The 24650-nt window shown below is 34.4% G+C and overlaps 1 protein-coding gene across 1 annotated transcript in view; it reads left to right on the forward strand.

Annotated features, from left to right (window-relative positions):
- Positions 1-345: 345 nt before the first annotated feature.
- The window catches only part of LOC140159023 (protein Wnt-7b-like), a 61992-nt gene continuing 37687 nt past the window's right edge, over positions 346-24650 (forward strand). The window contains exons 1-2 of the mRNA XM_072182345.1: positions 346-568; positions 4830-5107. Of these exons, the coding sequence (XP_072038446.1) occupies positions 498-568; positions 4830-5107 (349 nt within the window). The 5' untranslated portion in view covers positions 346-497. The remainder of the gene's footprint in view (positions 569-4829; positions 5108-24650) is intronic.

Raw genomic sequence — 24650 nt, forward strand, 5'->3', positions numbered from 1 at the left:
TCTCAGTCACAATCAACATTTCAAAATTACACGACTCCACGCAAACGAATAGAGTAATCAGACAAAGCAAACCTCTTTTCATTCAAAACTATTTCCCGAAATGTTAACTGAATACATCCGACAACAAAATTACCCCAAACATCAATCTATTGAACTGGTTGTATTCACTGTTTCATAAAGTTGCTTAAACTGAGGAGGTTACCGCGTGCATACTAACCCAAAATTGCGTTTAACTATTTTCTATACTTGAGTCAAGCTCGGCTCCAACTTGACGGACTTCCAATTGGTTATAAAGTGAAGCTCGAATTAAAAAGTTAGTACGCATGTCCGTGGCATGGAACGAGGGAATCAGTAATTGTGATTCACGCATGAATGAGTGTTGGAAAATTGTTAGCTAGTTGTCGGAAAGAGGACGCACGCGTCGAGTGAGGACCACCAGGCCAATATCTTGACAAAATTCTCACAGGATATCACGGTTGAAAGAAAACCGATTCAAGATGGAAATATTTGGACTTTACTATATCTGCATTTGTACATGTTTTACCCAACTTATCTGGACCAGTTTGTGGTAAGTCATTAATTGTAATGCAAAGGAAACACGGTCTGTTTTTACTTATGAAGCAGTCTCCCTTATTTATTTGCTTTAGAAATGACATAGTTTTAAACATGTTGGAATGTTGCAGAAACGAATAAGACGGCAAGACATCTTCAATTTATCATTTTGTCTCGCAAAATGGGACTTTGTGACCTCTTTATTTAGAAATCCAAATTTAATGACTGAAATTGTTAGATACAGTATACAATATTCAACTTTAACATGTCGGATAAGTAGGTTGCAGTCATTTTACATGGGCCAATGTTGCTGATGTATAGTAGGCCTATCTGCAAGTGTAACTGGATCGGCATGTAAAATGATACATTTATTAATTTATCTTTTGAAACAATGGTGTCGAGATGAAAGTGTTTCTATACCATATTCCGTCATCATCCCCTGCCTGATAATGTTTAAAATCGTCTTAATGCGAGCCATCGTAGCCATCTGCGCGAAAATATTTACATGCATGCAGGTTAAAAACAGTAACGCTAATTAGATAAAAGCCCAATATATGATTCAATTAATGTAATTTTATCTTCGAATAAAATATATGTTCAAAAAACACATCTAAAATTTGGGATGAAAATGAACCTACCTTGAATGTAGTATATTCTTGTAGTGCGAATTTGTAAAATCTCGGAAATGCATTTGCATAAATGTTCGGGATAAGCTTAATAAATTTACATTGATTATAACACGGAATTAGGTTACATCGTTTGAATCTGTAGCAACGCTTAAAAACCTGGATTGCTACTTTAATACCAACATAAGCCTATTTTTGGCAAAACAAGTAAACAAATTATAATAATTTATACGCAATTACCGATACAAAGCGATACGAACAAAGAACCTCGTAATTGAGACAACAGCTCAAAATTCAGAACGAAGAACATCTTGCGAAATAACGAAATAAGCATTTTGTAAAATGTATCAATTCTTTCCACAAATGTGCGTGTTCATTACCCATGTTTTGCACAAATTTCTGATTAAACCCAAACAAGGAAAATCTTACATTTTAGGAGTTGGAAGTGCGTACAGATGTATACACAAACATGACAAATGTTTTTTCCCAAACATTGAAAAATGTTTTTGCAGGCTAGAATGTTAAAACGTGCCTTAAAATCGAATGTTAAAACGTGCCCTTAACATGCTTAAAATCTTATTTATTATTTATGCATTTAAAATATACCTTAGAATTACTTCATTACGTCATGAAATACAATGCCACATTGGAGTCTAGGGTAAGTTGTATCACAGAAGTTCTTCGAGAATATAGGCTACTTCAAGTTCAAATTTGTCTGACATAATTCTCTGTAATACCTTACATTGAAAGATGGCACATAAACGTGATAAACTGAACCACTTTTGACACACTATCTAGTTAATTATCCTTAGGTGGGCTCATATCAATGGTGACCCTTCAGATGGAAGTCACTCCTCGATCGCTTTCAAGATTGATCATCAGCAATTCATTTTGATTCCTGCCCATCTCACCGTACCAATTGTTCTGAATATCTTGTCGAATAAGACATACTTTTGTGGTGCAACATTTACATCCAAAATTGTAACGTTTACGATTAAAAAAGAATGGTAATTTATTTTAAAGAGGTTTCCCTTGCCAAGGTAATTCAAATAATTCTTAAATTCTTCCAAACGGGTAAATTTATAATGATGTGATGTCACGTGATGTGTAATGGCACGAATTCACATTTGAAATGTCGTAAGATCATCACCGGGGTTTATCATTGAGATTATTGAAAACATCTGACTTAAACACTGTCGAAATTAAAATTGGTAATTCATCTGGTGCTTTTCTCGTCAAAATATTTTTACAAGCAAAGACTGAAAGAGAATTTTAAGTCGAACCATGTATCAAATTCGATCAAAACCACACTTGTTCGGCAGTCGCTGAGCTCCATACCAGCGTTACATCAAACAGTAGTCGTATTGCTTTGAAAGTTTGCACGAAGCTGCACCCGAGCTATTCATTAAAATCCACATCGCATATGCGCTCTCATTACCCTATTGGCTCCTAACACGTAATACGATCAGTTGAACGAGCTAAAGCATAAAAGATAGCATTATTTTTCCTTCCAATTTAGGTTATTTGATAGCTTTTAGGAAAGAAAAGAGTGTTTTACTAGTATCTGATGTAAACTATTGCAAGCATGCAGCCTACTGGTGTACATGATGCAGGTGATGAAGACAGAATGTGTGTGGGACCCTTTCCCTCGACCTATCGCCCCATAAAACGCACTTCTTGAACTAAGATGTGCTTCTAGATTCAATGTAATGGAATAAGTTTTTTAGCGGGATTGGTTCCAAAGAAATTTTACTATTTTAAAGTTGTTAACATTGGTATCACTGGGTATTGCGCCTTATATTTGGTTATTGACACCAACCGTGCATGTGCTGACGCCTTCAAATTCCACTAGCTTTAGTAAAACTTCCTTAAACCACCCCTGATGTATTCTAGCTAAACATTTTATGTAAGAGTTAGGAATGGTGTACACAAAATGTGTTTTCCTAAACATTGAAAAGTTCTTTAGCACAAAATAAATCAAAATAATCAATAAATTTACCACGAAGCTTGAGCTCCCATGCATGGTGGAAATATTCATGATATTGCGCGCGATATAGTTAAAATACTGTTTTTACACGTGTCTTTATTTAATATAATTTTATATATACATAAAATGCATTCAAATAAGTTCAACATACCTAGTGACAGTGCCATGACTCTTCAAGTATATTAATTTGCAAGGCGATTCAAGGCATTACCTTTACATGCGTATAAGCAGGTTTGTGCATAGAATTGATTGCAAAATTTAGAAAATTCGATAGGAAAATTGCCGAAAACGGCATGTTCCCCCCATCAGACCCAGTGCCTCCCCCAATCATGGTCGGTGCCCCCTCCCCTCATATGATGACCACGTTTATACGCCACTGCATAGAATTATTGAAAGATTACTAAAAGCTTGATTATTGAGGGTGTATAGTGCATCTGCAATAGCTGCCAGGTGTTAAGTGTGTATGTCTGTATGATATAGAATGCAGAAATTGTCAAATGTTTATAGGGCAGCTATTGCAGATGGAACCTAAGATCTTGTACCAAACCCTCAATATGTAAGGTGTATATATCTTTCAAAGTAGACATCCATAAACCCAACTTCATGAACTTGATCAAGTTCCAGGCATAGTTAAGATTTCTTGTCGGAAGTTTTTAATAACGCTCTAATATTCAAGCGATAATTGGAGATGAAGCGTATTTCGAAGTGAAAATCTAAGCGAAGGTAAAGGCAGTAATCTTAATTGGCTTATTAGAATACACACCTACCCTGTCAGGAAATCTATTAAGAAATATTTGACGGCAATAAATACTGCGGCAGTATCTTGATTAAAACAATAAAATGTCATTAAATTGCTAATTTGAATGGCTATATAATATGATAGTGATCATATCTATACTGCATGCACTTAAAACTTGTAAGTGTGGGTGCCAGTTGTAGTGCGACATTCACTTTTGTGATTTATAGTTTTAAACAGTCATGTAGAAATAATGTGAATTGATATCAAGGTTTACATTTAAGAATATATTAATGAAGTGTGAATTGTATTTTACTGATTACAATAAATACCTGGGAAAATTAATCGAATCCCGAAGTTAAAATATACACCAAAAACAAACAAACAAAAACAATAACACGTATATCACTTTCGGACGATCTTGCACTAGACGACATTACATTATATCTGTCAAAACGTGTAAACTTATGTTGTGGATAATATTGTCAATGTATGCATTCATGAAATGATCATCAGATTATGTTATGCCGCTGAATTACTTTATTTTGTAAACCTTGCTATCATGGTCGGTGTATTGAATCATATTTTACAAGGAGATATTAATAATGCTCTATAATCATCTCCAGCGTGTGGATGGTCAATATTGGAAGAAATCATACATTATATAAATTAATTATTAAATATTTATGAACTAACAAAGAAGAAATTAACACACAACAAATAATTTAAAGATTGGCAGCCTAGTACTAAAACAACTGATGACATTTACATATCATCGACATTAAAAAGTGTCTTTTCCAACCGAATCGTAAGTTTCTAGAGCAGGTCTCGGGTCCGATTCCATGGATACACATTAAATGTTATATAATGACTTACCGTATACTCTATGGTAAATGATTTCTTTTATGTTTCTTTCCTACGTCTTCAGGTTGTTACCATTTGTACACTCAGCAAACAGATTCAACAGACCTCAAAATGACGTTGCCGATTGGCAGCTACCGCAGACAACTGACTATTGTCGTTCACATAACTGGTTTACACCCAGACAAAGAAAACTATGCGAATTACATCCATCATTATTACCTAGTGTTATGGAGGGTGCTATGGAAGCTATCAAGGAATGCAGATATCAGTTTAAGAACCACCGATGGAACTGTCCTGTTAGTAATGTTACTGCTGTTTTCGGAAACAGTAAATTACATACAAGTAAGTACAACTTACTGAGGAATAATAATAACTAATAACATAAATGCTAATAACATAAGAACAGTTCTCTGAATAACTGGTTGTTCAATTTAAATGGGGTTTCTGCAAATGCGTGTTACAAATTATCCAATTAAAGTAATGTTACTGCTGTTTTCGGAAACAGTAAATTAGATACAAGTAAAGTACAATTGAGCATAGAGTTGTGGCCATTTGATACCAGGAACACTTTCTGAGAGCAAAAGGTGCCACAAGATTTCTTCGTGAGGAATAATATCAATAACTATGTTTTATTAAGGAATCATAAAAACCGAATCATAAAAAAAGTCTTATAACTGCATTTTTATAAATTCATTATCATGATTTAAAAAAAAAAAAACCCGTTTTGTGCGAGGTTCCAATGGAGGTTGAGGGCAATTTAGAACCCTTTTGGCACTTTTGGAGTGAACATTTGCCAATAGATGTCCATTCCGCGGTACAGAAAGGCCGAAGATGTTTGTTACCGATGTTCATTCTCGAATTAATTCAGGTCTTTTGCATTGGATGGCTCAGGTTATACCTGATCACCGACATACTAATACTAAATAGTATAAACCAATAGTATGAACACGTAAATATGAACATAGATGCTATACCCCAGAGTTCAGAATGTCCATGTTCTCGTACACGCCATGTGCTGTTAGATGTTACTAACTATACAGTAACAGTGACCAATGCATATTCATGCGAAATGTGCAAGACAGACTAGTCTCTCAGCAGTAAGTACATCAGTGGAGGTAAAATGCTGTAATAGTAATTTTCAACCCCTTTCTGAAAGAAAGAAGATCGGTAGATTTTGTTTTCACCTTAGTTACTTGAGCCCGGGTACTTGAGGCGATTTTTTCATTCCGTAAGTCATCAATGGTGAATTCGTTTCATAGCAAATCACAAAAATATGGGTATACGTAAATGACAAATGTGATGCGATCAAGCAAAATCAGTCGAAAGTCAGAAATATTGATTTTGAGATAAAGCGAAACAAAGGAAATACTTCCACTTGTTTCCTCTTGTTTTGGAAACTCTTTAATTGCTCATATCTTTTGGACTGGTTGTTCAATTTAAATAGGGTTTCTGCAAAGGCTTTTTACAATCTAATAAGAATTTTAAAGTTGACTATGACCGACTTCAGACTGATTTTGCTTGATCACACCACAAATGTGGATCCAACTTACATGATTTAGGGGTGTTTTGCCCAAGTACAATGTTACCGAATTGTATTAGAATGCGCTACTTGCTTTTTCTTATGTATACGACCTTGCAATATTTGAACATCTACAACATAAATATTTCACTCTGAAGATACTCGAATTGTTTTAATCATGATATTGTATTTTTTGACAAATTAAACGGAAATCCACAAGAAATATGAGATTATACGCTTGCATTAAGACATGCTGTTACAATGTCCTTTATCAAGATGGCCACTCTACCATAGGAAAGGAAAAGGAAGGGTGAAAGCGAGCCCCAGCCCCAATCTTAAGCCAAGGGCGCTAGGCGTATCGGTGGTTCTTTCTGTTGATATTTTTTATTCAACCTTTGTGTACTACTTAGGCAATATTATGATACCAAATGTTCACAAGAAGTATAAGAAACCACTTTTGGATTACCAAAATGAAATACCGTAGACCTTAGCAACTTTATCAATATTATTAATTTTAAGGTAAGAAACTCTTGATATACTTGAGAACAATGCATTGTTGTTTTATTAATACAATCTAATCTCAAAGCGTCTTTGTGGGTCGCTCCCTATTGGTTGTTTTACCAAAGGCAACGTAAGAACAAGAATGCCTAGGAAAACAGCCCTACAGCATATCATTATTAGCTCTAGTATACCAAGAAAAAGTATCAGAAACAGTTTGTATGGGAATGTTTACTTATTATTTCGGACATGGTTATGAAACCACCCCTAAAGTACTAATAACTGCAGAATGGTGGCTCCAGTGTTTAAATAAGCTCAGACCTTACTTACTGTAACTAATCCCTACAATGGAACTATTTTAATGCGCGGGGTTGATTGTACGAGTTTGGAAAATTAAGCATAAAATGGGAGAAAGTGCAAATACGTTAAAATGAAACGTATAAATTAACTTGACATAGGAAATGTAATTTTTCCGTTCAGGTATGTGTCTTTGGGAACATCTATTCAATAAATATATACTGGAGGTTTAAGGCAATACACGGGGCGGAGAAGTGGGGCGGCGAGGCCAGGTGACAGAATAAACTTATAGGGGTAAAGTGGGGCCATACAGACATACATGTAATCCGGTAGTTCCTACAGTGGAGTTTGGCTGGTGCTACCAGAGCTTACCAGTTTGTAGAGTTCGGTTTGTACAATGTTGTATATTAGGGACTAAAGTTGCCTATCGTGAGAATGAACTCAACCATGTCAACGTCTCGACTTTTCCTTTTGCAAAATCATTACTGTGATTGAATTTGAATTCTATTTATGCTATTCATTTCAGTTAATCTAATTAGAATTAAAAACCATGAAATAGAAGATATCAACATACAACAATATATTTATTGTGCTTATGCAAGGTTTACGATGTAATTTGTGTTCTTTGAATTTAGAAAGACCAGAATACTTTGGAAAGACAAACATCACGGAAATCAATGTCAATTCTATTTATGCTTTGGACCAAGTTTCCAATTCAGTTAATTTAATTAGAATTAAAAACCACGAAATAGAAGACATCAACATACAACAACATATTTATTGTGCTTATGTAAGGTTTACGATGTAATTTGTGTTCTTTGAATTTAGAAAGACAAACATCACGGAAATCAATGTCATATAAAATAGTAAAACCCGTAAATTACGATCGTAGACTATGTACAGACAGAGATATAGTCGTCATAAATAGCTGAGGCAAATTGTAGAAATACAATGAATTATTATGAGATGTCATATAAGATAAAGACGGAGACAAAAGTAGGGCATATCTTCGGGGGAAGGGGAAAGCCTCAAGTAACAGAAACCTTATGGGGGAGAACTAGGCCTGGGTTCACTTCAATTCCTTAGAGATAGCACATCGTGAGTTATAACTCCAAATGCTTTTGTAATATAATTTTTTTCTCTCTTTTTAATTCTTCTGATATTTGGCACATGGCTGAAACGCGCGGCTGTTTTATTTCCCAAACTGAACAAGGTGATTTTAATGCACTTCAAGTAATAAATTGATATCCTTAAAGATAATTATGAACATATACCATAGGCCTTTCTTGAGTAAAACAAATGATGTGGATCATATCAGTAATTATCTTCTGACTGCTGATATGATCGGCATGTCGTGATATCAAAATAGTTCATTTGCTCTTAACTAGCTTTGAGTAAAATTTGTCATAGGAATGGGTATATGTGAGTACAGGCTCGTAAACCTTTGATCTCAGAACATAATCCGTGACAGCATCACAGCACCGTTTGAAATTCGAGGTGTAGAACATTGTCATAGGCGTTTTTCGGGTTAAACTTATTTTTGGAACAAATGTTTACAAATTTTTATGAAATCCTACCGTTTTAATAGACCCTATAATGTTATTAGTGCGTATACATGTATATACCAGTAAGGCTTAAAACATTGGGTTCTTGAATATCATTTATACACGTATGCCAAAATAAGGGAGTATCACCCTTTGCCCCCTTCCTCCGGCGTCATAAAAGTACAGACACAGATTCTGACATTCTAAACAACGCTGACGAATCAAGAATTATCTTTGCGTGTTTACCCATCCTTATGCTTTCTCACCTTTCCTTTCCGCGAATTCTATGATTTATTATAGACATAACGGAAAGATGTTCCAAGTTAAAATATTACCATGTTGTTAACCACTTAATTCATAGCATAACAAAGTTTATATATCCTAGCTATCATATGACCAGTTTATTTCAATATCTATCCAGACCAAGAAATCCTGTTTCAATACCCATCCAACGTTTATTTGCTACCTGAAATCACTAGTATTCCGCCATATACCCTGGAAAAGAGTCTATGATTCCGCCAACATTGAAATTTGATCGTGAATATTACAAATCTGGGACAAGCTATATAATTTGGAACATGTGCTGTCAATTTCTTATACTCAAACACGTATTATTTTAAGCTTAACGATTGGCCAACTTGAAACCCGATCAAACGTAATCAAATGTTACGATAATGTTTGTGGAAATAGAAATTAATGGAGAATTATCCCTTAATTTCGTTGATGAACACATGCATGTAATTTGGACCTTTTCTGTCTGTCTCTCTTCGTGCCCTGAGAATTCAAAACGTCATCCACTGAAAGATGTTTTCAGTCCACGATAAAACATGAAATTGTTTTGACATTTATCGATATGGAAAAATATTATAACTAAAAGGTAAATAGTTGAAATGAGTCACGAATAGTACTTAGGAAATGACTTCTTTTTGATTGTAATATTAGATTATTAAATCGGTTTTTACTATTGAAATGAGACACGAAATTCAAGACGACTTAGTCTGTACTCAAAGCATGAATTAAAACAAGAGATTTGTAATGGAAAGCAATACTTAATGTTAATCATTTGGGCATCGTTTGATTGACAATTGACGACTTGTATATTTGAAAACATGCTATTATGTCAGACCATTTATGTCAGAGATTGTCCAACTTATTCAGGCAATCATACATTTGTACCCAATGCAAGATCCCGGGTGCAACGCTTGTTGCTTTATACTTTGATAATATTCATAAGGTTAGCATGAGTGATGCCTATTATAATAAATCCATGCCATTAATAATATACCATAATCGCGTACCTTATATAAATTATATAGGTTATTCAATAGTTATAATTCTATTAGAATTAATCGATGCGTGTCTTAACGGTACACACATACCCCCACACAGTAAACATGGTAAACAGAAACCTGGAGTACCGTACTCTGGAGTACAGTATAAGAAAGGTGGACTTACTCTGGGTACATCATGATGGATATATGGATATGGATACTAATTCTCTGCTCTGGAGTACACGCGAGAATTGCTGATTCTCTCACAGCATGAGAAAAGATGGATACTTACTCTGGAGTACCGCATGAGAGAGGTGGATACTTACTCTGGAGAAATCACATGAGAAAGAAGGATACTTACACTGGACTACCGCATGAGAAAGGTGGATATTTACTCTGGAATATCGAATGAGAAAGGTGGATACTTACTCTGCATCCATTGACAATGTTGTTTTTCCGTACTGAGATATGGTAAATGGTAGAGGAATTTTACAAGAGTATGCAAGCTGTCCACATAAACATATGCAATCGAGAACACAATTGACTATATCTGAAATGGACCAGCATTGGCCGAGTTTGAGCAATTTTGCATATTTAAAAAAAAGAGATTGTATGAGTAACGTCACAAAGAAGATTTCCCTTGGTTTAACCTTCTGCCAGTTACATATAACTTCTATGTTTTAATAAATCTGAAAATACATAATGAATACGATGTAAATCATGTTTTGAGTACACCGTAAAAAGGACCATTAATAATACTTTGTATAACGCGGTTTGAAGTACTCGTAATTTCTCTGTAATTTTGGTTGGCCCTATTTCAGATATTTCTCACCTCACGCGCCAACCTAATGGCCTAAGTACATGGTTGAGAAAAAAAAAGTTTTATACACGTTTTGCATTTTGCTTGAGGCAAGATCTAAACTCCTATAACTGTCACATATATGCACCACTATAAGCAATTACCAAGTACCCATTCACACCCAAACTGGAGCCAGATTTGTGACTTTTTCAATTGTGATAACCCACCCAAAGACTTCGTTTTACGTTTTTCAAAAACGTAAAATGTTGTGGCATTTAACACAATATTGCCTGGTATAAAGGGACATATTGCGGCAGAGTCGACCCAAGTTCGTGAACTTGCCACTATTTGGTGTAATGAATCTGATTATTGGCATTAATGCAATGGATTATGATACGAATCATTGGTAGCTAGCACATTTTGATTTTTCAAGAACGGTTCAATAATTGGAAAGGCAAGTATCTGAAAAGACGTCAAATAAGCAAGGAAAATTGTCTTGGTAATAATAACTGGTTGTTTTGACGAATATATTAAGTTGGGAATGCACTACCATGTAGAAAATGAGAAAGGAGGGAAATGCCTTTAGCGAATTGAATTTGAACATTGGAAGCAGAATGAAGACTGACCATTGGGTCGGACCAAAGAGCTATAACCTGGATCATTGACGTTGCTAATGCCAATCTCTCAGCAAATCTCAATCTTTCAATAATGTAGTTGGGTTTTAATTCCTTTTATGTTACTATTAATTGCTGTTCATAGTCATAAATTTGGAAGAATAATAAGTGATAATAATGATTACTTCCCGGGATAATGTATTTTAGTATTCACGCTCCCTTGCAGCACATATGGTATTTGTAAATGAAAAGTTCATTAAAGTGGTCGAAAAATCTGGCCAACTTGTGCTTGTGTGAGAATGAGATTGTCCAGGTCTCGCTTCAATAATAACAATATTATGATCACAAAGATCTCCTTACATCTTAGGAATATTTTATTACAAAAAACGTTGATATTTTAAAATTAGTTTATGATTTGTTGTGAATTATACGCGAATTTGATATCAATAAATTTCAAATTTGGCAAGATACTAGTATCTTACAAAATAAGTAATGAGGTTCTATAGTTTGTGGCAAAGATGATAAAATCCATTTTGACTGAGGTAAGGTAAGGATTTATTACATTTATATGCTGTCTGTGAACATGGTGACTTCAGATATAATATCACCAGATAAGTTTTATAAACTTATGTCAGCACAGTTGTGATTATAAACTTTGGCCACCAAATAGTTTTGGTGGCCAATCACGAGAAAAATTTGAATAGAGTTTGTCTGGCATTACTAGATAGTACACACATACCAAAAATTCTAAGACCAAGATGCGGATGTGCGGCATGGGCATCCGAAAACTACTGTACAAAGTAAACCCAAAAATATATAAAGTTTCTGGACTTCTAAATGATTTCAATGCCAAATTAAGGTCAATTTGCCAGTAAACATGGTAAATGCCAGCCTGTTACAGTACACGCACAGATTTTGACACACAACTCGCAGACGAATCAAGAATTATCATTGCGTGTTTACCCATCCTTATGCGTTCTCACCTTTCCTTTCCTCGAATTCTATGATTTATTATAGACATATCGGAAAGATGTTCCAAGTTAAAATATTACCATGTTGTTAACCACTAATTCATAGCATAACAAAGTTTATATATCCTAGCTATCATATGACCAGTTTATTTCAATATCTATTCAGACCAAGAAATCCTGTTTCATTACCCATCCAACGTTTATTTAATTGCTACCTGAAATCACTAGTATTCCGCCATATACCCTGGAAAAGAGTCTATGATTCCGCCAACATTGAAATTTGATCGTGAATATTATTTAACTGGGACAAGCTATATAATTTGGAACATATGCTGTCAATTTCTTATACTCAAACACGTATCATTTTAAGCTTAACGATTTGATAACTTGAAACCCGATCAAACGTAATCAAATGTTACGATAATGTTTGTGGAAATAGCAATTAATGTAGAATTATCCCTTAATTTCGTTGATGAACACGCGCATGTAATTTGGACCTTTTCTGTCTGTCTCTCTTCGTGCCCTGAGAATTCAAAACGCCATCCACTGAAAGATGTTTTCAGTCCACGATAAAAAATGAAATTGTTTTGACATTTATCGATATGGAAAAATATTATAACTAAAATGTAAATAGTTGAAATGAGTCACGAATAGTACTTAGGAAATGACTTCTTTTGGATTGTAATATTAGATTATTAGAATCGGTTTTACTATTGAAATGAGACACGAAATTCAAGACGATTTAGTCTGTATTCAAAGCAAGAGATTTGTAATGGTAAAGCTACTCATTTGGGCATCGTTTATTTGACAATTTACGACTTATATATATTTGAAAACATGCCACTATCAGACCATTTATGACAGACAAATCATTTGTCACAATTGCCCAACTTATTTAGACCACAGCACGTTTGTACGCTACTATTTTGTGTTTTGTGCAATGAAAGATCCCGGGTGCTACGCTTGTTGCCTTATTTACTTTGATTATTCATAACTTAAGTTTAGATCCATGCCATTGATAATCTTATCTAACATAATCGCGTATCTCTTACAATATTGGTCATTTAATAGTTCAGTGGAATTCTTTTAGAATACCGAATTACCACTGTAGGGTATTTAACAGTGTATAAACGGATAACCGAAACGTGGATACTTACTCTATACTCTGGAGTACAGCATAAGAAAGGTGGATACTTAATCTGGAGCACAGCATGCGAAAGATGAATACTTGCTCTGGAGTACAGCATGAGAAAGGTACATACTTACTCTGGAGTACAGCATGAGAAATATCGATACTTGCTCTGGCGTACAGCATGAGAAAGATGGATACTTACTCTGGAGTACAGCATGAGAAAGATGGATATACTCTGGAGTACAGCATTAACTCTATGATAAAGTACAGCATGAGAAAAGTGGATACTTACTATGTACACTTGAGTACAGAAGAAAGGGGGATACTTGCTCTGTGCTCTGGACTACAACATGAGAAAGGTGGATATTTACTCTGTACACTGAAGTGCAGGGGAAAGGTGGATACTTTAGAATTCATGAACAATGTTGTTTTTTCGTAGACATGGTACATAGTAGAGGAATTTTACGAGAGTATGCAAGATGTCCTTACATATATACAAATTACAGTATATAAACATATGTATTAATTGAGATCAATTTATAAATGCACCTGAAATGGACCAGCATTGCCCGAGTTTGAGCAATTTTGCTTATTTACAAAAAAGAGGATTGTATGAGTAACATTTCCCTGGACGATTTCCCTTGGTTCACTCTTCTGTCAGCTACATAAAGCTTTTATGTTTTAATAAATCCGAAAATACATAATGAATACGATGTAAATCATGTTTTGAGTACACCGTAAAAAAGGACCTTTAATAATACTTTGTATAACGCGGTTTGAAGTACTCGTAGTTTCACTGAATTTAATGGGGTAATTTTGGTTGGCCCTGTTTCAGATATTTCTCACCTCACGCGCCAACCTGATGGCCTGAGTACTTGAGAAAGTTTTATACACGTTTTGCATTTTGCTTGAGGCAAGATCTAAACTCCTATAACTGTCACATATATGCACAACTATAAGCAATTACCAAGTACCCATTCACACACAAACTGGAGCCAGATTTGTGACTTTTTCAATTGTGATAACCCACCCAAAGACTTCTTTTTACGTTTTTCAAAAACGTAAAATGTTGTGGCATTCAACACAATATTGCCTGGTATAAAGGGACATATTGCGGCAGAGTCGACCCAAGTTCGTGAACTTGCCACCATTTGGTGTAATGAATCTGATTATTGGCATTAATGCAATGGATTATGATACAAATCATTGATAGCTAGCACATTTTGATTTTTCATGAACGATTCAATAATTGGAAAGGCAAGTATATGAAAAGACATCAAATTAGCAAGGAAAACTTGTCTTGATTTCGCGATATTGGTAATGACTAGCGGTTTGACGAAAACAAAGATATGGAGATTAAGTTGGGAATTTACTATGTAAAAGAGAAAGGAGGGAAATGCCTTTGGCGAGTTGAATTTTGAACATTGGAAGGAAAATGAAGGCTGACCATTGGGTCGGACCAAAGAGCTACGCTATTACAATGATTACCCGGATTATGACGTTGTCAATGCCAATCTTTCAGCAAATCTCAACCTTTATATACCAATGATGTATTTCGATGTTAATTCCATTTATGTTAGTACTAATTTTTTCTCATAGTCATGGAAGAATAAATGATTAACAACTATTTTTACCTTGATTATGTTCATACACACTTGCAGACAATTTAGTACTGTACTTGTAAATGAAACATTTTTTCAATCATGTCTATGTATGACAGCTTGTGTTAGATTGCCTGCTGGTTCTTGCTTCAAAAATAACAGTTATGAATATAAAGATCGTCTTATAAGATATATCTTGGGAATATTTTATTGCACACAAAAAACAAAACAATTTTTTCAATTTATTTTACAATTTAATGTAAAATATACACGAATTTGACAGTTGTTGGTATTCATATTAAAGTAAGATCAGTTCAGTTTTATTTTATAAAAGTACAGCACACCTTATAGAAAATGTCTTTATTAATTCAATCACACATAATGATACTTATATTTTATACTATAATTATTTAATCAGAGGCAGATGCACATCCAGTATTATGGTGCATCCAAAATACAAAAATTAGGTATACAAACAGGCTAAAAACATTATAACATACCTAATTCTATGGTAATTTATTGTTAAAAACAATTCAAAACAATTGTGGTTTACGACACTTAATGAGGTCGGTTCACTCTTCTTCAGGTCAGAAACAGAAATAGGAAGGTCAATTTATAATAATAATGAATAGTCAAAGCAATATATAAAACAACCTTTAACTATGGTTTTGCTATTGCTACAATTAATAATATCTAAAACCACTTTTAATTGCTTATAACCTGATCATATTCATCACATTTACAGACTAGCATTTACTAGTGAGGACACATCCCTTAAAAGTTCAACTTCGGGTGATGTGGATTCAGATATATTCAAACATAATACTATTGCAAACAAAAATTTGTTTTAATTGGTTTCAGTGCTATGTTGCAGTTCTTTATATTTACTCAAATCAGTCTTTGTTTTAAACTACTTATCTAGTTCTTAATGGACAGGTGGGATTATGTGTAACAGGTGAAATGAAGATAGCACATTCAAGCTCGTATAAAGATCTAGATTTTGGTTACTAGATATTTAAGTGTACTAGTGTTTCATAGAAGGGGAGATTTTTTTTAACTTTCCCCCTAAATTTGGAAAGTATAAATTTAGCAATGTGTTAGCAAAATTTATGAAAATTTTGCAGAATTTGACAAATTTACCTTAACATTGAACTGAAATAGTTATAAGTCCCAAAATTTTGAATCTCTTTTTTGTGTGTCAAATTTGGTAGACCAGCTGCTCATACACTGCGTTTATTCAGGATATGGTCATTAGATCATCCCTGTGATGACATATGCTCTTAAAGCTTATCTGATAATAATATCTTTGAGTTCACAGACAGTATTTAAAGTCTTTGTAATCTTCTATTATATCTGTGTCAAGATGATTTATTATCTTTACCACAGAAACTATAGAACCTATTTACCTATCTTCTGTAGAAACATTAGATATCGGTGCCACATTTAAAATTTATTTGTAGCAAGAAACATTGACCACAGATACACTGACAGGGATGATATAAATGTTTAGATAGGAAGGTGCCAGCCACACAATGTCAAGAAGTTTTTAGTCTAAATTTATGTAGAAGGTACCTTGTCGTAATGATTAGTATTAACCAGTTCAGCAATTTTACATACTTCTTCTGAATAGCATGGAAATAGTCTTTATAGAATCAAAGGAGATTGCCCTGATTCCCCACACTCTCACAATTACACAAATTTTATGGTAAGATAAACTTTAAAATTATTTTGTTTTTCCACCCTGTTTTGCAGTACCATAGTCATTAGTGCGCGCCAATCCGGCTTGAAATGTGGGGGGACCATCGACCTGAATTGTCAAAAAGTAGCTGAAAAGAACAAAAAATAGGTCATCATTTACCAGAAGGTGGGAGGGTGAGACATGCCCCCCCCCATCCCCTTGGGATTGACGCCCATAACCATAGTTCTGGCAGAGTTTTACATTGTCTGCATATTTTCTTGTTCATGTCTAGAAACTCTATGGTCATTGCCAATTATTTCTTCATCTTTAAGAAAATGGGGAAAAATCAATTTAAAGAAAACTAGTAGAACAGTATGATTAACAATTATATTGGGCTCAGAATTGGATTCAAGTTAATACATTCAGAATAAACCCAGCTTTCAGCAACTAATGAATAACATGTCTTTCATCAATTAATTAATACAATATCTTTCATCAAATAATGAGTAACATGCCTCTGTCTTAATGCAAGTGAATTTTTAATTAACCTACTTAACCAATACAAAGAAAGTATTACAAATATGGATTAATACACTATTAGTAATAAATGACAGCACTCAAACATACCAAGTTAAATAGTTACTGCAAATCCATATTTACTTAACAAACATTATTTTAAATGCAATGGGCTATTCCAGATGTATTCCGCACCCCCCATATGGAAGACACTTCCGAATTCGGGGCTAAATTGACAGCCGGAATTCACATGTCAGGAAAACCCCATGGAAGACCCTGCGGAATTGTGGTAATATGGCCAGCGGAATTCAAGTAAATGTAAATGTCTTCCATAGGGTTCCAGCTGGAATTAGAACATTTTTTCAGTTTCCAGCCAGAATTCAAGTAAATTGTAAATGTCATTCATAGGTTAATCGAGATGGCGACCATAAGTGAAGATCCTGCGAATTGGAGCATTTTTGACCATTTTCCAGCGGAATATTAAGAAATATGAATGTCTTCCACAGGCACATCATGGCCTTTCACAATCCCCACTCTTGTTTTTTTGTTAATTTTAGCAGCGAATTTCACCTAATCTCAATGTCTTCCATACCCTCCAGCCGGAATCTGTGTTAAAAATGACTGCTGGAATTCTAGACGCATCTCAATTCCAGCTGGAATTGTATTTTTTTTAATGTTTTAGATATGGGGGGTGCGGAATACATCTGGACAGTGCTGTACGGTGCGACCATTTTAAGCGCATTGGCAACCAGATATTTTCTGATGCGACTAAATATTCAATCCCTGGCGCCAATGGCGCCCAACTGTTGAAGCATTTAATCGCCAGCAAATGCAAAACATGTATGTTACGTAGCATTCAAGAGTACGAATGTATGCTATGAATATGCATTTATCATGATGTCTCAATGGGGACTTCCTGGAAAACATATAGGCCTACACTGTACATGCTGCGTATGAAGTATGTAGCGTTCAATGGAAATATGTAGATTGAGTACAGCAGCTATGAACATTCAACACACGTGGCTGTTCAGTTGGCACCTCAGATTTTTTACCTGGGAGCAAAATGTGGGCGCCCAAATTTATAAAGTTAGGAGCCATTGGCGCCTCAATCAGTTTTTGCACCGTACAGCACTGCATCTGGAATAGCCCAATCCATCTCAATATATGTTTTAACTAGATATTATTTGTGCAATTGATTTTGGTGATATTATTTTGAAAAATGGTAAATTTAACTTTAAATTATCAAAAGATTTATGTACATTTTATTAATGTTCTTTACATTTGTAAGATAATTGTTTTTATGTTTTGTAATAACCTGTATATAATAATGTTCTTTTATATATCTATCTTTTAATCTTGTTTTTATATTTATTGTTTTATTTTTGAACATGTAACCGTGTATAAATAAAGTGAATGAACGAATGAATGAATGAAATAATGGATATTTGGTAAAAGAAACATCTTAAATTTACCAATGTTAATTACCAAGGATGTTAATATTAATATGCATACCAGTAAAGTAAAAATTAACCAAACAATCAAATGAACAAGTTTGCACAATAGAGATACATATTCTGATAAGCAATAACCATTCTTATATACTTGTAAATAGGTCTAACACCCAACAATGTGTACCACCAAATTATGCAGGATAACAAAGGCTTACAATGAAATGTAGGAAATTAATTTCATCAAAAAATGAAAACTAGAAAATTGGTTTTAAAGTCAAATCTGAAAACAATTAAAAATCTCATTTACAACAAATCTATCAAAGGTCAAGCTTATTACTGACCTAACAATGACCATTCATGAAGTTGACAAAAGAAGTATCAAAAGTCTCCAAAGAAAGTATTGTTTGTGGCAAAACCAAGGGTAATAATAAAACAAGTGGCATAATGAATTAAAGATTTGAATTAAAGGGTCGAATTAGGGAGGTAGAGTAGAGCAGGTTGGCTTTTGAATGTAGCCACGCACCAATCAAATCAAGGTAAGACCTCCATTTGTCAAGCTGACGGCTAAGGGTAAGAGTGCATGACAAGTTGTATCAAACACTTGTGCAGTTCCGGAGGCCCTTGAATGATACGGCAATGAGTCTGGCTGGCTATTCTATTGGGTACTCTACAATTGCCTATAGCACTGATAAATTGAATGATAGGCTTGGGTTTAAAGGGGCAGTGGATACATTAGGAAATTAAGCATGTTTTGTTTCGATATCAAAAGAATTTTTTTCCAATAACAATACTTATTGTTTTAATACTAAAAGTGGACTCTGCAACAACTTCTTTAATACCTTTAACATTGGTATCTGTCAACCTTTTTTAAATAAGTAAGTCTGATCATTTGTTAAGGCAGTTAAGAGCAGTAAAAACTTTTCTGTGTAAAGTCACTTAAATAGAATAAACATGAACCCAATTCCAAATTATTTTTTCTCATATACTTTTACAGGCTTACTTCAAGGCAGTATTAACTTCTTTTAGAATACTGATCCTTTGTATTAAAAGAATATAATGTTGCATGTATAAAAACACATTTGAGAGCAAAGTATGGATAGATGTTGATTTTGGCTGGGAATTATAAGTTTATTGGTAATGAATGTTTCAACATTTATGTAAGTGTAATTTGAAGCAATTTACAAGTGCAAGGTCACATGTATATTCATTTTTTTTCATATACACAATCCACTTGAAAAGATCTTCTGATTATTTTATTTTGAAATTTATTTGTACACATAAAGTTGAACTGGCAACAGAACTGTGAAGGTAACATCATAATATGAATCTACAATATGCATAGTCTATGTGTGCAAAGTTCAAGTTCATTTACTAGTTGCATTTACTAGGTTGCAAAAATTGTAATGTTTATCTAAAATGCAGCAATAGTTACGAAAATAGTTTAATAATTTATAAATGCTAATACCACCAACGTATTGGAAAATATGCTGTCATAATTAGCAAGCAAGAAAGATAAAAATAAAACATCATGGTGATCTATTACAAACAAAAGGAAGAATCTAAAAAAATTCCAGTTACTAGTATTTTACCTTTTTTGGTAAACTTAGCACATGATAGTTCCAACATAAGAAAAAAGTCTGGTTTGATTTTAAACTTCACTAAGTATTAATAAGCTCTTGATTGACCATTAGGTCACAGTTGCACATTTAATTTTCCATATATATGCTCTGACCTATTATTTTTAACTATATTATTATCACAGTTTACCCTTCCTTGTCTAGCTAAACATAGCAAAAACTTGGCAGAAATGGAATACATCAATTAAAAATCCTCCTAATTTACTATTTTAAGTTAATAATAGCAAAACTTTTTTGTCATTATGTTTAATATAGCAAAAACTTGACAGAAATGGACTACATCAATTAAAAAATCCTCCTAATTTACTATTTTAAGTTAATAATAGCAAAACTTTTTTGTCATTATGTTTAATATAGCAAAAACTTGACAGAAATGGACTACATCAATTAAAAAATCCTCCCAATTTACTATTTTAAGTGTTTAAGTTTTGAGGCCAATAACCCCAATTGGCACTGAGACACTTGTCATAGTGTGATCCAATGTTAGTTTATTTAGTTCAGCTCCCTTTGCTATAATGTCAACCACCTATTAACTACCTACTCCTGCCTGCTATTATACAGCAAACCCCTTACCCTTGTCTTATATACAGCCCTGGTATGGTCAATGTCAATGTTGAATGGATGGAGTCTATAGCCAGCTACATTATGTCAATTGCTATCAATCAAGTGACAAAAGTTTTGTCTTTGACCGAGGGCTGTGGTAACTTCAGGAGACACGTCTGATTTGATGCCGATTAACTAGATCGATGGACTCATGTCCGTTTGGTAATAGAGCATGGTCAATTGGATACAAGCTTAAATGGTCCAGCTTGCTCTGTGTATATGGGTAAACCATTGAGTTGCTGGCAAGATTTAAAATCAGAATCAAACCTTATAAAGTGCTTCAGACTGTAAACGGTATTATTAGGAAAATCAACATTTTATGTAGTTTTTTTGAAAAAAAGTCCTGGTTTTGGTAAATAAGTTGTGACTGGCCATTCCTGCCTGCACCACCAGTGGGTTGAGCCAGCCTGTTGATTTCTTGATTTAGATTAGCTAAGGCCCTATCTTTAATAAGATTCAGATGAAGTTGGATAGTGGGCTCCCTGCCAACCACTTTTCTTTTCATTGGAAAATTCAGAAAACTCAGTTTGCATTGTTAAAGTATGAAGTTGGTAAAGTTCTTCAGTACATAGTACAAAGGTAACAATCTCCCAATTTGAAGGTGCGAACAATGAAATGACATAACTGAGTAACAGAACTAGCTACTACACACCATATATGCCATTATGGCAACCATTTCAGAAACTGCTAACATAATGCACTTGCATTACATGATCTTAAAAAATTAAGTGCTGCACCATTCCTCACTCTTCTTACTAGTGGTTCCAAGAACCTTTAGGGGTAGGGAATATAGGGAGGATCTTGGTGTGGATGTGTGGATTGAGTAAGTGGGCTTTTTGCCCTTTTTTTACTAACCCAAAAAGGGGTTTGTAGTTTTGTCTTGAGTTGTTGGTAGTTGGAGCTGCTAACTAACACTATAGTAGCTGGTATGCTGTTCCAGTCAGTTACAACTCTTTGGCAGTAGACGGTAGCAGAGGCACCTTGCATCAACTCAAATATGTTGCTTTTGAAGTTTCATTTATGGCCTCTTGTAGCTTGATATACTGCTGATCATGTCTGTTTGGTTTATTTTGTCAATTCCTGTCAATATTCTGCACGTTTGGATCCAGTGTCATAAGATGAGGCTCCTGCAGCCTTTCATGATGTGTTTTGGATTTTAATTCATTATAATGTGAACTTTGTAAGCAGTTCCTATATTAAGCTCCCATATCAGCACTTGTATTCTTTGGTTTGATGACTATGCACCTGAGATGTTGGAAACCTGCAAGGTTTAAAAGAGAGAAAATGACATAAACGAATAGACAAAATAATAATTAAACAATAACCTATGAATATATTTATACAAGGATTGGAACAAATATTTTGCTGAAATAATCAGAATTAGGTTTAAAATAAATCAGGTGGCACAGTTTGCATAGACATCACTAACTTATATATGTTGCTGGGAACAGTAAGTGACAGAAGAAAACAGAGTGTACAAACAAATTGTAAATCATTGTTGAAGAGGTGTTACCATTTGTTTAGAGCTGAAATTCCTGGACAGTAATATATTATATATGGATTTACTAGTACCCTTCATCTGAAAGATAAATGAAAAATAGAGACCATTCTGATGGTATGATTTCTGCTAAGAAATAAATTCACTGGTTTTATTATGTAAAGGGATTCAGAACTTATATTATGGCAAATTGAAGATATTGTTTGCTTTCTACATTTCAATTGATCAATAATTAAATCAATCAACAATCAATCAATGACTCCTCTGGATGATGTAATACTGAAAACTAATTTTCAAACCTCCTTTTAAGTTAGGCCAATCGTGAGGCAATATTTGTGCTAATGAATTTTCACAAAAACCTTTGAGCCACCAAGGCTACTCATTGCTAAAGCATTTTCCACTCTGATGTGGCAGTTACATCAAAGCATTGAGGCAGCTTTTTTGTGTGCACATCTGTGGCGTCTTTAATTAAGCGTGTGAGTGTATACGCCAGCGCTTTGAGTGAACACTAGCGATTTGTAGCTGTGCCCGATGAAATGCGCACTGACGTCACTGCCACATCAGGGTGCAAAATGCTTTAAAGGTAATTGTGGAAAGAAGCTGAAAGAACAGCAAGAAACAGATTTGAAGATAAAGATCAAGGAAAAGAGGACCACGCCCAACAATCAAGTGAACAATTTTGCTGTCAGCCTCTGGTTGGGTCAAGAGAAAGGAAACTACTTAATCTCAACTGCCACTGAGGCATTCATAGCAAAAATTCTCAATACATTACATATCACATCTGCAAGTTTCTGAATTGCTCCAGGTAAATTGAACTTGGCAAATGTTAACATTTGGTCAACAGGAATATACTTCCTAGTATATTAATGAATTAATATCTAACAAATTTATAACCTAACAGCTTAACATTGTTCAACCCACAATGTGATTTTTGCTTTATACATTGATCCCATTTTCCTGTATAGACAACAGTAAATGCAATGTGTACAGCAAGCTATTATTTAAAAATCAAATATCACAGATCAAAATATTTTTACTTTTAAACAAAACATACAAATCTGTACCATATAACTTAATTATGTGTCAAATTGGACATGACATACACCAGAATAGACCTCAAACAAGACAACTATGATTAGGCATTGTGGTCTTCAAATTCAAATGAATGACAACTTACATTCAATAATTGACGCTATTTCCTCACTACTTCCTCCAATTTTTTTCCTAATTACGAAAATAATGCGCCTTTTATGAGTCAAAATGATAAAATTCACACCCCCTTATTAGACATCTGGTAAATGTTGTTACTTCTTTCACATTTTCGGATATATAAGCTTAATATTTTGTTGAAGATCATGCCAACATGTATGAAGTGACCTACTTTGCAGTCACCTTTTGCTGAGTTAAATAATATTAACAAAACAAAATAAGACTGACTGGGAGAGGGGGCACTCGTTCAAAATGGGTGGATTTGAGGCCATGTTGACCCCTTTTTTTCAACCTCCTTTCATCCAATAAATCCTTCTTACATATAGTTCTGAATAGATTTTAGATCAGCTTTCTTCTCTAAAATGACCAGAATTTTGTTATTTTTCTAAATATTTACCAATTTACCAACTCCTGTTTTGATGTCCAAATGTTGTATTTCGGCACTTTTATGGAGCCCAAAAATGTATCCACACCTCACTGAATGATTCCTACTTTTAGGAGCTCATCGCCCAATGACCCCCTTTGTCAGCATCAAATTTCTTATAAAAGACCCTTAGTTTTGTATCCCTGTCCACACACCCCAATTTAGAAGTCTCCACCACCCATAAGACTAGATAACAGAAAAACTAAAGGGAAAATAAAGTAAAACAGCAAATAAACCAAACCTGAAATTTGATTGAAATGCACACCTTCATGCCATGATTGTTTTAAAAGCAGTTTCCTATTTAAAAGTAGTTTACTAGTAAGTATAAAAGTATAGTTTACTCTTAGTCCCAATGCAGCTGCTTCATCTAGTGATTGCTGTGCAAACCTGAAACAATATTGAATGCAGCTTCCTTAATACTCTTCTAAATAGCAAGGGAATCTGTTACAAGTTTCACACAAAGCTAACGGGATTGCACCCCTACAGACCCTAGTATGGGCTATTCCAATTGAAATCCATACACCCCTATGGAAGACATGACCTTAATCTCCCACACAGGGGGGGGGGGGTTCCCCTATGGAAGACATGACCTTAATCTCCCACACAGGGAGAGGGGATTTCAA

The sequence above is a fragment of the Amphiura filiformis genome, chromosome 8, assembly GCF_039555335.1.
Source record: "Amphiura filiformis chromosome 8, Afil_fr2py, whole genome shotgun sequence".
Classification (NCBI taxonomy): domain Eukaryota; kingdom Metazoa; phylum Echinodermata; class Ophiuroidea; order Amphilepidida; family Amphiuridae; genus Amphiura; species Amphiura filiformis.